The sequence below is a fragment of the Acyrthosiphon pisum genome, chromosome A2 (assembly GCF_005508785.2).
Source record: "Acyrthosiphon pisum isolate AL4f chromosome A2, pea_aphid_22Mar2018_4r6ur, whole genome shotgun sequence".
In the NCBI taxonomy this organism is placed as follows: domain Eukaryota; kingdom Metazoa; phylum Arthropoda; class Insecta; order Hemiptera; family Aphididae; genus Acyrthosiphon; species Acyrthosiphon pisum.
Window position 1 is genome coordinate 43,352,974 of NC_042495.1, and position 16,374 is coordinate 43,369,347.

The following is a 16,374-nucleotide window of genomic DNA, read 5'->3' on the forward strand; positions in this document are numbered from 1 at the left end:
TGAAACGACAGCTAATATCACAGGAATGTGCATACTAAACCTATATTATAATAAAACTATTATTTTTTTATTACGTAATATTATAATATAAAATATAAAAATAAATACATAAAAAAAAATTAAATATTTTTTGAACTTTTATTATTATATTTTGTTAAAGCGGTATCGTTTATCTAACGGCCTGGGCCGTGTTGGTGGACTGCAACGTTATACACTGTGTAGTGCGTATAATGTATATATATAATGTATAAATGTTTGTGTGCACCTATATAGTTAAGTATGGTTTATATATTATATTATGTACGTCGTATATCGGACTACGATATGGCGTGGCGGCGGACGCTGGGTCTTTTCGGAGTTAGGTCCCGCGGGCGTTTGGGACGTTCTAAATCATTTTTTATGTCCGTAATTACAGAGTGGAACGAAACGAAAAAATAAATACGGGAATATGTATATAATATATACTATATATATATACATTATACATATATTTATATATAGAGAGTTCTCGTATACTCATATATATATATATATATATAGGTATGAATGTATCGTTCGGTCTTGCTCATATCTCACGGGACGAGCACGAGCCGCGTCCGAGGGACGACCGCGAACCGACCATATCATATTATATACATTATAATAATTTTGTGTATGTTATGTATATATATTATCATCATAATATAATGTGTGTTTTGTATTACATTTTTATGTTTGAGTAATGCGTATGACGTAGTTGTATATGAATATATGCCTATACAATGTGTCCCGTGAAGAAGTGACCGGCCGGCGTCATAATATGATACCTTAAGTTATGAGAAAAAAACTCCTTTAATGGAGGGGTGTCTAACTTTTTATTTTTTTATTTATAGGCAATTCAACCTATTTTTTAAACAAAAATTATCCTACCGCATATTTAGTATGACGTATCTTCAAAACTTTTAACAGTTTATCGTAGTTTTTTTTCTTTAAAATTATTTTATTGTGCTATGAACTATAGCGTCTAGTATACACAATCAAACCAGAAATTATTTTTATTTAATTAAAAAAGTAAAAAAGTTGGCATGAATTGGCATTTTTAAAAGGAAATTGCATATAACTCCAAATAACGTCGTATGTACTACAGTTTTATTTTTATTTTATTATTCTACAGAATTCTATTTTTTTTTAATTTAATAAAAATAATTTGTACATTTCTCGCTTGTTTTTGTATTTTTTGGTTGATAGTACGGTAAAATAGCTTTAAAAAAATATTCGATAAAAAGTTAAAGGTTTAAAAGTTTTGAGAATACATCAGCAAATGTGTGGTAGGTTCGGTTTGTTTAAAAAGAAGTTGAATTTCCAATAACTAAAATAAATGAAAAGTTAGACCCATCCTTTAAAGGGTTTTTTCCATAACTTAAGAGGACGTTGTCTCCATCTTAAAAATGCACAACATAGCAAAAACTGTTTATCGTGGCACAACTATATGCTCCCTCTTTATTTATAGTAGAATTACCAAAATTCCACAACACATAAGGAAGAACTTAATCTGTGTCGTAGCGTTTTTGTTTTTTTTTATAGCACTTACCAATAGTTTTTAATAATTCAACGGAAAAAAAAAACCTTAATGTTCTCAAACTAATAACTTTAATAACATGTATGTTATCCAAATAATAAAAACGCTATGACACAGATAAAGTTCTTTCCCTATGCGTTGTGGAATTTTAGTGATTCTACTATAAATACAGAGGAAGCATAGTTGTCCCACGCAAAACAGTTTTTGCTATGTTGTGCATTTGTAAGACGGAGACAACACATACGGGTGTAGCGTCCTCTTAATAATGTATACTCTCATATAATACACTGGTTGTTCACTTCTTCGCGGGACACATCTTATAAAATATAAAAATCCGATGTCACAATGTTTGGATGAATTCCGAAATTACTGGACCCATCTTGATGAAATTTTTTACACTATGTGTAATTTGGTCCAACTTAAGAGATAGGATAGAATTTATCTCGATTAATGCCCTCAATATTATTTTATTGCAATAATTGTGAAAAAGAAAGTCATAGAATTTTCTAGAAAGATCCCCAATGTTCGAGAATAGGAAGTGACGTCGTATAAAATGTTCACTAATGCTTCGTTCTACAAAATTTGATCTTCAAAGGTATAAAGGGCGAAGTTCGGTACGACGTCTTCATCAGTATTATTTAGTTGTGACCTAAGGTATACCTATGTAAATTAAGAGAAGTGTGAAGTGTAAGTGTAGTGAAGTTAAGTGAATTGCAGACCTTGAACCATTTAACTTAAGTAAGTATACAGTTTTATTTCTTATCCGGCACTTTTGGAGTTAGAAGTTTGTGGTTTTGGCTAAACAGTATACACCCCCATTTTATCCCTGGGAAGAAGATAGGCTAATTTAAAAATGGTTAAATTTGGTTTCTTTTCATTGGATTTTAGTACGGTTGGGTTAGTATTTTGTATTAATTGATTATATCAATCCACCGTAGGTGGAATTAAGTAAAAACGACAAACTTGGTACAACTTTGATGCTCTAGAGTTAAATCATACACTTGACACACTTATGTACAAACAGCACGGGGTCCGCGATCTACCGCAGGTAGATGGCCTACCTGATAATATACTGCTACGAATCAGAATTTTTACTCCGGGTAACGGAAAAGTTTTGAACACCATACACCGAATATTAAATAACAAATTTAACAAAGTTTGAGTCATATAGAGTTGGTACATTTAACGGGCAACGAAATGCACGGGGTCAGCTAGTTGTATTATAAAACTGAGCTACAAGGTGCTGTAAACATTTACATGGTCCAAAAATAAATTTGAAAACCCAACAATGGCGGTGACGGAAACGATTACGATTATGAAAATAAAAATGTATAAATTATGTATAATATAAATTAAATAAATATTTTCGTATAACCCATTACAATGTGTACTGGTTTTTATTTAATTTTAATATTTTTATGAATTTTTGCGCCATCTTTCTTAACTGGTTGTTATAATACATAGGTGTCTGATAAAAACATTTTAATATTCGCGTAGGCGCTAAACTATATTTATAACGTTAAGTTTAACAAATATTCCCCCCCCCTCTCTAAAATTCCTGAGTACGCCTCTACTTAATATACCTACAATATTTTTTCATTACATTTATCGCATTATATATATTTTACAGAGAACCCTTCAAACACCTATTTTACGGTAATAGGTATATGCGTAAATTTAACGTTGACATCTGATATTATTCTCTAGCATTTATTAAAATTGTAGAACATTCTACTCATACAGGTTCTTAACTCCCTTAACCTGAATACACAATTTTAATATAACTATTGACAAAGACTACAATAATCATTTTTTATATTCAACTTATTTTTGCGGTATTATAGTATGTTACAGGTTACTTTTATTATATTACCTACGGATTAACTTAGCCTAACGCATACTAGTGTTGCTCGTTATTGCGCTATCATTTTGTTGTCAAAATGTTACTATTAAAATTTAAAATTCATTTGAATACGTTAGTTTTATTACTAATTATTTTGACTATTATTGTTATATGATAAATTATATCAGGATCGAAACCGGTTTAACCGATTTTCCAAAAAACCGGTTAAAACCGTGGTTTTCTCATTTCTGAACACCGGAACTGGAACCAGAACCAAAAGCTTTGAAACACCGGTTAAAAAACCGTAACCGAAACCTAAGACCTTAAAAAACCGTTTTCAAAACCCAAACCGAAACCATTGAATTGAAAAACCGCTCTTGTACTGTTCTTGAAAAACGGATTAAAATTTAAAACTAATGTCGGTTTCTTTGAATTCCATAAAGTTAATTATATTATTTGTAATTCCACTATTTTTATACGAAGAAATTATTATGTTTAGATTTATTGATAAAAATCCCGATGCAGTTACTGAGTATTACGAAATATTAATATAGTATATATTATTACTAAACTTATGATTGAAAATTGAAAATACAAATAATATTATAGTGTGATGTTATTATAATATACAATTAAATATGAATGTAATCGAATAATGATCTCAACCATAATATGGCAACATAATATTATGTCGAATGCAAAAGTAGGCATGAGGGACCTAAATTAGGTACAAAATATTCAAGTTAATAACACAAAATTAGTTCTGCTGAACGTTTATTTGTTATATCGTATATTGTACACTAATTATACAAAGTAGCCATATTTCAGGGCTTTAGACTCGGCCCTTATAATAGTTAATAGATAATAAAAATCGAATCTACAGTAATTAGACAGGAAAATAAAATGGAAATTTTTAAAAACCGTTCCAAAAACCAAAACCGAAAATTTTCTAAAACCGTTCTTTAAACCGTTAAAATATTTGAAAAACCTTTTTTAAAACCGAAACCAAAACCAAAAAATTTAAAAAACCGGTCTTAAAACCTAAACCAAAACCAGAAAATTTATAAAACCGTTCTCAAGAACTAAAACCGTAACCGTTAAAATTTGAAACGGTTTCGATCCCTGAATTATATACATAAAAAAATTATTACAATGCGCCACCCCTAAATACTAATTATTCATAAGTTCATAGGATTATAAAATTAATAATATATACTAGATAATATTATATTTATTTAAAATTATTATCAGTAAACACAGTATTCAAATTTGGGAAGGGATGCTAGGAGACATTGTTTTTTAGCACTAGGTTACACTTTGGATATACAAAATACAATATTTTATCATAAATTAGATTAAACTAAATTTGTAGTTTATACATAAAAAAAATACAAATTTGTATTAATTATTACTACTTTATTTATTTAATAAAACCAATTGTCGCTTTCTAGCTTTACATTCAGAGAATTCTTTTATTATATTAATAAATGATATTTCATTTAAGAGTTCACTTTCTATGTTTAGTAATGCTAAAGAATTTAAGCGTTCAGCACTAGTAGTAGACCTTAAATAATTTTTGATTCGTTTTAATACTGAAAACGATCGCTCTCCAGAACAATTTGTTAAGGCCGTAGACAGGTACATTCAAAAAACTATTGATAGGTTAGGGAATACAGATTCAAGATCATTTTTTTTTATAAAGGACAACATAGACACTATTGAATGGCATTCTTCTTTTAGATTCTGAGTGGAACGATGAATGTATTGATTTTACAATAATGTGTGTTTTTTTTTTATTTTTTTAAAAATTTTTTTTGTGTCTGTCATCACATTTTAGGACAGTAAAAGTGCTTGGATTTTAATCAACAGTATCTTTTCTGATAGGAAAGTGAATCTAGTTGGTACTTTGGGGGGTCAAAAGTAAAATTTTTCCAATAGTTTTCAAAAGCGCCGTGAAAAACAAAAGAAAAATTATGGAAAAACGGGAACTTTTACACAAAAGCTGTTTTCGAGAAAATCGATTTTGGTTTTTGGTGTAACTTTAAAACGAATGACTGTAGATAGGTACATAAAATTTTCACTGGTTGTTTATATTTCCATTTTCTATAAATGATAAAATTTTCAAAATATTTTAAATTGTTTTGAGCTGTTTACGGACAATTTTAGTTTCCAATTTAATTAGTTTTTTTTTCTATGAATGTCAATAAAACTTTATTTGTTGAGTAAAAATACTTGAAAATGTAATACAAGGCTCCTACTATATTGTTACAATGAGATTAGAAAAATATTAAAAATCCTTAGTCACAGTTTTTTTTTATTAGCATTTAAAGTTCAAAAATTTACAAAATATGTAAAAATCACGAAAATTAGCAAATTATTTTGAGTTAATAATTCGTATAAATTTTTCTTTTTAGAACTAAGATTTTAAAATGTAATACAAGATTCCTTATAGGTTAATCTACCTTTATCAAAAAAAAAAATGTCTATAAGAAACAAAATTAAATTTTTATGAGCGTTTGAAATTCATATTTTTACAACATTTGATATTCACTCGATTTCTTACGTAACGATTTTCTTATTTTTTTGTAATTAAAAAACGAATGACTGTAGATACTTGAAAATGTCTTTACTGTTCCTCAATCATGATATTATGGCTATATGCCTATGTAGATTATTGGCTCATATATATTATTGATTATTAGTATTTATAATAATGCACGCACAGGAACCACAGCTTTTCCGCGTAGTCTGTAGAATGTTGATACCAACTAGATATAAATAGTATCTATACGGGTGGCTTACCTAACCAATTAGTGTAGACTATAGACACGATGCCGAATCTCCGTGGTAGTGTTATCGATGGTAATTGTATATTAAGTATAATACAAGTATAATACAAGTATTCCCTCTAATGCTCACGTCGAGAGACTTTTTAGTGCAGGAGGCCAATTATTCGATGAAAGGCGTGGGTCTATGTCTGATGATAACTTTGAAATGTCACTTTTATTAAAATATTACTAATGTTTTGAATAAAATATACTAGAATATAGTCATATAGATTATATTATGTATTATTATTTAATATTAATATTTTAAGTTGTCATACTGTTATGTATATTTTTTATTTTGTTTCAACCTTTATGTTCTAATAACTGCTAAGTGATATACCAATTAATTGAAATTATTACTTACCTAATTAGAACATTTCGATCAAATTACTAGGTGTTTAATTCAATTTTTCAGTTTTAATCAATAATTTAAGTAATAATAACTTATTATTTACATTTCAACAAAAAGGTTTTTTAATCTATAAAAAAAAAAATTAACTTCTAACTTCTACTCTAACTTAAGTTACTATTTTCACCAAACTAATTTCTAACTAAGTTAGAAATTTGGACAGTTTCAGAAACTAACTTATATTCTAACTTAGTTAGATTTTTTATTAGAGTAACTTAACTTCAACTAGTTGAAAAAAATGACCAACTTGTCCAGCTTTGATAATAGTTGATTATATCAGTTTTTACTTTTTAGGTATATTGCGAGTCATACTAATACTTGTATGAAAGCCTAAGTGACTACCATAAACGTACTGTACATGGTGGTATGTGGGTATGGGGAAAATGCGTTCGGTGCTGCTATTGAAACTTTTCTATTTATATATAGGTACAACTTGTAATAGTAATAAAGGTGTGAATCGTAAATTAGTAATCAAGCCAATTGTTAGCAAAGATGTCTTCAATAAGAGAGGTCAAGTTGACTTAGTTGATTTCAGGATTTCATGCAATTTCCTGGCGGAAAATACAGTGTGTCCAGTTTTAAATGTACCACTAAATATCTCAGCCCGATAATCTTAGATTGAAATACGGTTTGCTGCAATAGCTAAGGGGTACATTTAAGGACAAATTTCAAATTTTTAACTCTTGTAGTATAAGCATGCGCAATACAAATTTTTTTTTAAATTTCAACACCTATTTTTGTCACCGGATATGGATAGATTATTTTACTCTAAGTAATTTTGATTCATTGACCATAGTTCTAAACCTAAAATTGAATGAGTTACAGATTTTGAAAATTTTAAAATAATTAAATGTTTTTGATTTTACCTAAAACATTACACGCTTGCATTTGATACAAAAGTAAATCATTTTTGAACTAAAATGAAATGCATTTAAATAATTTAATACAAAATTACCTAAAAAAAATGTATGTGTAATGTTTTTGGTAAAATCGAAAACATTTAATTATTTTAAAATTTCTAAAAGCTGTAACTTATTCAATTTTAGGTTTAGAACTATGGATTTTGAGTTACTAGGATCATCATACAAAATTTAGGTACTTATATATTTATTAGGTATCCCTTGAAAGTAAACGAGCAATTAAAGTAGCATTTCTAACTTTTGATTAACCAACAATTCTTCAAACAAACAAACAATGGCAGAGAATTTGTAAATTCCATAATAAAATGAAATCAATGAAATCAAGGAACTTTGGCCTGAATCCATTATTGTACATGGAAGACCAAGACATCTTCAGAAACATGAAGCATTACTCCTAGCAACCAGGATGTCTAAAATACACTTCGTGCTGTATGGATGAAAGATAATAAATTCAAAAATGTGTCTATAGGATGGAAGTTTATCTGGTTCCCGAAAAATTCTCACCTAATAATAGTCCATTATAGGTAAATTTATAAAGCATTATTTGGTTATGACTTGTGATTCTAAAATTGAATTAACAATATCTTATTTACCAACAGAAGTTTTAAAAAAAATTAACAGCTAAAGAGGAGTTTAAATAAATTTAAAAACAATATGAAGAAAAAAATTTAGAACAAGGAAATCTAATTAAATATTTCAAAATGTGTAAAATCGAATTCACAAATGATGTTTGTGGTTTGTGTAAAACAAATAAGAAAATATACAACAAGAACATTAGGTATTAGGATATGTAGGTCAAGAAAAAGCCACCAAAAAAATATTACAGGTATGTGTAAGTACTTATAAGTATACGTATACGCAACAAAAAAATTACGTTAGTTCCTACATAATTATCGTACACTACCTAATCTTACACAGTTCCACGGATAGTTTATCCGTGGTTATTGGAATATAATAGTGCGAAATAGATTGAATTATAAAATTTATGAAATTTACCTACCTATTATATTTTTATTTTGTACAATATCATTAGTTAGATAACTCATAGTATAATAAAATATATGAAAATTACCAACGACCTAACTTTTATGATTTTTAATTTTTTTAAGACTGCAGTATCATAAGTTTGATAACTTATAATATTATATTATTCTACCTTGGGGGAACTTACATACAGGAACATACACATACCACCTTTTCAGCTATGCAGGAACTAACATAGGTAGGTACGTAATTACCTTTTTTTACAGTGTAGGAACTAACAAATATATTTCTTTTACCTATAGGTACCTAATATATTAGGTCTCGTGTAGGAACCTAAACATTCGACCACATAATAATTAACATTGCGTGAAACTGTCCAAGCTGTATCTGAAAACTGTAAGGTCAGATTCCTAAGTGGTAGGTTGTACTTGTAAACCTAAAAAATATGCTTGTTATAAAGGTAGCATAAAATGTAACAACGGTTTTGACAACACATTTTAATTTTTCATAATCAAATAAAACAAAATTACCTATAAAAATTATTCTATACTTATATAAACTTATTTTTTTATTTTTTTAAATACTATAAGTATTTTTAGATTCTGGGCGTAGCTAATGATTGTATTGTAACTAGTTACAATATGTTTTTTTTTGTCACCAACATTTAGGGTAGTCGAAATGCTCCAATTTTCGACATAAGCATATTTTCAAATAAAAATGTAGTTGATGTATTCGGGAGGTCGAAATTCCCAGTAGTTTTAGAAAGCGTCAAGAAAAAAAAAATGGTAATTTTTATGCAAAACAATTATTTGAAAAATTCGATTTAATTTTTTTGGTTTAACGAAAAAAATTATTATTTTAGAGTTTTAGACCTTTAAATTTTTCACCAAATATTTATATTAGCATTTTCAATGAATGGTTACAATTTAAAAATTATTTTGAATATTTTTGAGATAGTTATAAACTTATAGCCTTGAGAAATTGTTATAAATTTATAAATTTTTTTAAAACTATTCTCGATATAAGCTTTTCCACTTTGTAAAAAAGCTTGGAAATTCAATACAAGATTCCCTATAAGTTTCATTGATGTAAGTTCAAAAATATTAGATACATAGGCATGATTTTTTTGTATAGGTATGCATTTAAAGTTATATGCATCGAAAAATGTCAAACTATTTTTCAGTTAGAGATTCATGAAAGTTTTTTTATTCATAGCTAATATTAGATATTTGAATAAAAGGTTCGTGGTTCCCTACAAATTCTTCTACATTTAACAAACAAAAACAGTTTACTGGAAAGTTATGCTATTTATGGCCATGAAATATTTTATTAAATTTGATTATTTATACAAGTATGCTAGGATGACACACCTTCCCTCAGAATCGTTTTTCATAAGCAATTGCTATTACAATTTAATTCAAATATAAGTATATTATATACAGTATATATAAGATATAACACATGCATTACAAAATATTAGGTACAATGACATACTCGACAACTACTGTACGTCTGTACAACAGTGTGAAGAGCGGTGCCCACTTGTCCATCTTTTTACTTTGTAGATGTAGGTAACATGAATTAAATAGCTATAAATATTAGGTACTATGTAAATAACTTGTGTTTATAAAATCTTGGTTGGTATCTATACCTATTGAATATGTCATAAATAAGTGAGTATAAGGTACTCAATAAAATATATATTAAGAAAATAATAATTAGATATAAGTAATAAGTATTAGCTATAATTACCTAATTAAAAGTATTATTTTATAATTCATGTGAGCAGTATTGTTTTTGTCTGTGCAAAATAAGACCACAAATTTAACGACCATGTTATGAAAAAAATTACACGATGTCGAATAATAAATTAGTGTGACAATTTCATGCGACATCAAATATTTTAGTATTTAATTTTATGAAATGGTTAAGAGGCTGTCAGCACACTATTTGTTTTCTCTCTCTGGCTCACACGCAACATAAACAAAATGCATTTACGCAAAATCATTTTTTCTATGTGTTTAAGTAATCTTAGAGTAATGTCACCCATGACAAAAAAGATAGAGAATAATACTTTTGGGGGAATGATATATCGATTTGTTAAATATTGTCTCAAAACAATTTAAACATCATTTAAATGTACAAAATGTTTTTATTTATTTTGAAAGTCGAATACTAAGTCAAATAATAATAAAATATAAAATCGATATGTCATTCCCTCGAAAATATTATTCTATATCTTTTTTGTAATAGGTGACTTTACTCTAAGATTACGTTTAACGCATAGAAAAAATTATTTTGCGTAAGTGCGTTTTGTCTATGTTGCGCGTGGGCCAGAGAGAGAAAACGAATAGTGCGCTGACATCCTCTTAGGCATCCTAGGTCTATCATCCTAGGCCCGGTGCACACTTGCGTTATTTTAACGCACGGCAACGCTGCGGCATGGAAAACCCAAAATTTAATTGCGTAATGCACACATCACAGCGGCAACGCTGCGGTGACGCGCGTCCGTCTGCGACAAAGTTGTTGTCGCAAGTTGTTATCGCACCGCAGCGTCACCGCGCCTTCACTTGCGGTCGCTCAGTTCATTGTATCATATTGGTCAGTGCACACTATCGTCATTTTGACGCAAACACGTTTATTTTACGTGTTTTTTTAATACGTAAATCGCGCAAATGGCAGGAAATCAAGAGGATGTGGACATTGAATTATTCATTGGTGAGGTAAAAAACTATCCTGAGATATGGAATGTCGCTGTCGAAACTTACCATGACAAGAAGAAAAAACGAGGTGCATGGATAAATATTTGCCGAGTGTTTTGTGACGGATTTGATGAGAAGGACGATAGAGACAAAAATGAAATTTGTAAGTTATTTTGAAATTTATTTTCAGTTTATATTTATATGATATATTATATTATTTTTGCTTGACACTATTTTTAAGTAAATTTAAATAAAAACAAAAAAAATGTTTCAACCTAGATATTTTTTGTTTTAAATCGATTAACATAAGACAGGTATGCACAATAGCTTTAAAAAAAATATTAATAATATTAATAATACAACATAATAATAACGTAATATTACTTAAATATAATTTGTTTGCCATGGAACGCTACCCACATCAGACACAAAATAATCTGCCAACTTGTTTCTTATTTGAATTGATTGGTTGGGTGGTCTTGAGAGATCTTGTTCGATTTCAATGAGTCCTTCTATAGTAGTATAGTCATTACATCTTCGACGTTGAATCCATTTCTAGTCCTTATAAAATTATGGAGGGCATAGCAAGTCTTCACCACAAGTATAGATAAATCCAAATTTACATTGATAGGTTTGTTAAAAATTTTCCATTTATTTGAAAGTATTCCAAAAGCACATTCAACGTTTCTCCGCGCTCGGGATAATCTATAGTTGAATATTCGTTTTGTGTCTGATAAAACTTAACCACTGTAAGGTCTCATTATATCTGGTGATAGAGAAAATGCCTCATCGCCAATAAATGTGTATGGCATATTTGGACCAACTGTACCTGGAAGAGGCTGACTCTTAGGAATGTTTAATTCATTATTCTTAATTTTTTTATAGAAAGGAGTTCTTTCAAAAATAGTACTATCTGACTCCTTCCCAAAAGAACCAACATCAATATATATAAACTTATAATTCGCATCAACAATTGCTAGTAGCACAATTGAAAAAAAATTCTTATAATTATGAAACAGAGAACCACTCATCTTGGGGTTTCTGATCCGCACATGTTTCCCATCTATCGCCCCGAGACAATTAGGGTATTGACTGTATTTTTGAAAATCTTCAGATATTTTTTTCCATCGGTCCGTTGTCAACTCAGAGAAGCACTCTTCATATAAGACTTCCCAAATAGCATTACAGACTTTTCTCAATATCTTCCCAATTGTTGTATGACCAATCCTGTATGTCAGATGTAGATCGATCTGATCACAGCCACTACCCAAATATCTATAAGCATACAAAAGTTATGTATGTAATAAATTATATCGGAATTTTTTACTTCGGACTTTTTTACCGTAATTCCAAAAATATTATACAAAATATAGGTAATAATAATAATAAATAACAAACAATAATTTATTGAATGTAGGCACGAGGCATCTATTACAGTTGTAATTTATTTATATTTTTATTTTAATATTTATGCATTCTCTCTATTTTAGGCAATAAATTTATACAAAAGTGGAAGAATATCAAGGACTCCTACACAAAAAGTGAAAAAAAAAATTAAAATCTGGACAGGCTGCTGAAATAGGTAAACGGTATGTTTATGCTCGACAGTTATCGTTTTTGCAAACTGCTGGTGCTACAACACAAACGCAGTGCAGTTTAGGTGGTGAACAAGAAGAATTGAGTGAGTCTGAACAAACAACACCACAACAAAAAGAGTCTGAAACTCCTCCTACCTATACCAAAAACTCAACCAAAAAACGTAAACATGACTTCGAGACTTCTCTAATTGATTTTATGAATGCACCAATTCCTTCTCAGATTGTACCAGACAGATCATTTTTTGAAAGTATCCTACCATCTATCAGTAATTTCACTGAAGATCAAAAGCTTGAATTTCGTTGTGAAGTTTTGAAAATCATACAGCAGATGAGGAATCCACCAGCCACACAGAATTATGAATATTCTCCTAACGTTCCATACTATAAACCTACACATGTATCCGGTCCTTTGTATCCTTCGCCTCACCATTCCAATTACTTAATTCGTCATCAATTTCCCATACATTCTCAAACACGTCTAACTACTTCATTGCCTCAACCACAAAGTCCGACTATGCATTTTAACACAATATCTCCATCACCCTCGTCTTCCACAACTATGGACAATCAGGCATATAGCGAAGAAGACAGTATTGACATTTTTAGGGATGGACCTTGTTAATTATTTGGGCTTGTTAATCATGTTTTGTGTTAATTTTAAAATTGTATTCAAATTTATTAGTTTATTACTATTTTTTTTGTATCTTGTTGTATTAATTGTCTATTAATATACTATCCATCTTAAAATAAAAATTAAAAAGAGAATTTTCAAAATGTACTTATCTCAGAGTAACAGCTAACATTTCCAGTGGAGGTATAGACAATCTCAAATGTGTATCTGTTGACTTAATCTTCATCGAAATTTTAACAGCAAGCTCGTCAAAAGATTTTATACTCATTCGAAAGTAGTTAAAAAATTTATCCGGGCTTTCTCGTAAGTTTTCAAAAGACGTATAAAATATACCTTTCGTAAGTCTGAAATCAGTAAATGGGTGTATCCAATAACGCCTTTTATTTTTTAAAACATATTTTTTGTACACAAGGTACGCAAAAATAATATGTTATAATACGTTTTCTTTTTTTTTTTTTTTTTTTATTATTTATTTTTTTTATTTACAATCTGTTACATAAAATTGAACAATAAGTAAAATAGATAAGTGAATAGGAAGTGGCTTGAAGAAAGGACAGATTTAAGAAGCCTTCCAGTGAAGACACTTAGTCAACGTTTTCTTTTATAAATTTCTATCGCTTGTATCAAATTCATACTGACAATATATGTAAATAATAATATATGTAAGTGAAGACTGCATTAAAAGAAAAGTGTTAGCGTTCCAGCATCGTACTGACCGTATGTATGAATGACATTATTTGCCGCTAGGTGTGCATTGAATACAGCGTCTTCGCCGCGGTGCCGCAGCGTTGCCGCGCGTTAAAATAACGCAAGTGTGCACCATGTAACTTTTCATGAAAAGATCGGTTTCACGAAGTGACTACGACATATTAAATATTTACTTGATTGTTAATTTGGTTATATTACTTATAAGTTTTAATATTAGTTGTATTAGTTGTATAATATATACTATATACTAATAATAATAAATTATTTATTAATGACAAATTACTTCTATGGATGGGTTAAAAGAACTTAAAAGCAAAGACTTAAAAGCAAATGAATTGTTATTTTTTAAATATGCACCGCTTGCACTTCCGTAGATGTAGAACGATCTTTCTCAACATATAAAACATTGTTAGCAGATAACAGACATTCGTTTCAATTTGAAAATCTAAGGAAGTATCTTATCGTTCAATGCAATAGTAAAGGTAAGTAATACAACATTTAGTTAACTTAGTAAATATTCGTAGATAAAAAAAATTTTTATAAAATACATTATTTTTTTTTCAAGATGAAGAAGAAGAAGACGAAGAAAGAAAACAAAATGGTCAAGAAGACAACGAAAGCATTTCATTTTTTAAGTATTTATTAATAAATTAATCATAATGTAATTTTTTTAAATTTTTTCTTATATAGGTATATATTTATAATTAGACAAAACAATAAAATAAAATAATTTTTTTTAGAGCATATTTTTAGATTTTTAAGTCCTCAGCCCTATTAATAATCTTTATTACGGGAAAAAATTTCATTAGTTCGTAGGTATATAATATATTATATGATATAGGTGCGTATCTAGTATAAATAAATGTATAGCTGTTAAATGGACTCGTACTTTTATGGTTTACAGTTGGAGTAATTTTAGAGCCATGTTTTGTGGGATTGGTAATCGTCACTAAACGACTATTATAATACGTAACATTTCACATTTTCTTATTACTAGGGAACGGATTTAAATGCTCTAAAAAACAAGAAAAATGCCTTAAAAAAATCCGATTTAATGCCTTAAAAAAATGCCCTTAAAAACTTAAAAAAAATTATAAAATATATATATAAATTATGAAAAATCAGATAAAAAATATTTAAATATAATAAAACTAAAAATCAAATCTAATTAAAATCAATTATCTGCTTGTCCATCTTCTTCTTCATTCTTCTTCCCTAAAAAATAAAAAAATGAATAGGTATACAATTTAGATAGGTATATTCGTTATACTTTTACCTTTTGTTTCATAGCACTGTATAATTAGGTGCTGCTTAATATTCTCGAACAGAAATCTTCGACGGTTATCGGCCAGTGCTGTTTTGTATCTCGAGAAACTTCGTTCCACGTCAACTGACGTCATAGGTGCAAACTTCAAATAAGCCATGTCATCAGCAGTTAGTTCTTCAGGTATTGTATTATTTCGAGATGTTGCTTTTCCTTCCAAAATATTTGAAATATGTTTCATTGTTTTGAATCCCGAATTTTTTTCAATTACAACTTCTGATTTGAATGATTTGAGCTATTTTAATGGTAATAAGTTATTACCATTAAAATAGCTCAAATCATTTATGATAGGAGAGCCGTAGACTATAGGCCCTACAGTGTAGGGTATCATTGTATTTACACGCAGTTCTGTGACCAGTAGCGTATACGCAGGATTTTAGTTCGGGTAGGATTTTACCTGTGTAAATACTTTTACATTATTTTTTTCTTAACAGTTTTTATATAACAAATTATAGTTAGTCTCATATTTAGTCTACATTTACAGTATTTAACCTGATCATCTTTAATGCCTCTTCGGTACGTAATAAACGTGGTAATAATCGATGAACGATGATACACCACCGATTATGGCAGCGTTTAGCAATGCTCTAAATCGGCCAAAAAAAAAACCGAAATTATGATTATCGACGTCGTTGTCATATTCAACAATTTATTTTATATCTATTAAAAATTACCAACATTGATTTGTGTGAAGGGAAATAGTGGGTACAATTGTAACATTTTTCATAAAATTATTTATTTCTGCCAAAATTCTAAATTTTTTGAATCGTTTATACTTTCAATTAGTAAAATAAGTTGTTGCCTTTCAAAATATGAGTGTATTAAATCTTTATTTCCACATGATTTTGAATAGATATAAATATGGAAAA

General features: G+C 28.9%; 1 protein-coding gene across 2 annotated transcripts; it reads left to right on the forward strand.

Moving 5' to 3' along the window:
* Positions 1 to 11,098: 11,098 nt before the first annotated feature.
* Positions 11,099 to 13,918, forward strand: LOC100569798. 2 transcript variants are annotated; one of them, XM_029490198.1, is made up of 2 exons: positions 11,099 to 11,407; positions 12,735 to 12,930. In XM_029490198.1, the coding sequence occupies exons 1-2, from the start codon at positions 11,218 to 11,220 to the stop codon at positions 12,800 to 12,802; spliced, it is 258 nt and encodes an 85-aa protein (XP_029346058.1). In that variant the 5' UTR covers positions 11,099 to 11,217; the 3' UTR covers positions 12,803 to 12,930. The 2 variants fall into 2 exon arrangements, with proteins under 2 accessions (XP_029346058.1, XP_016657241.2); XM_016801752.2 differs by having other exon boundaries at positions 11,103 to 11,407; positions 12,735 to 13,918.
* The last annotated feature ends 2,456 nt before the right edge of the window (positions 13,919 to 16,374 follow it).

Bases quoted from the DNA above. Each gene is read 5' to 3' on its own strand.
- LOC100569798 (XM_016801752.2), top strand. From the start codon at position 13,039: ATGAATGCACCAATTCCTTCTCAGATTGTACCAGACAGATCATTTTTT.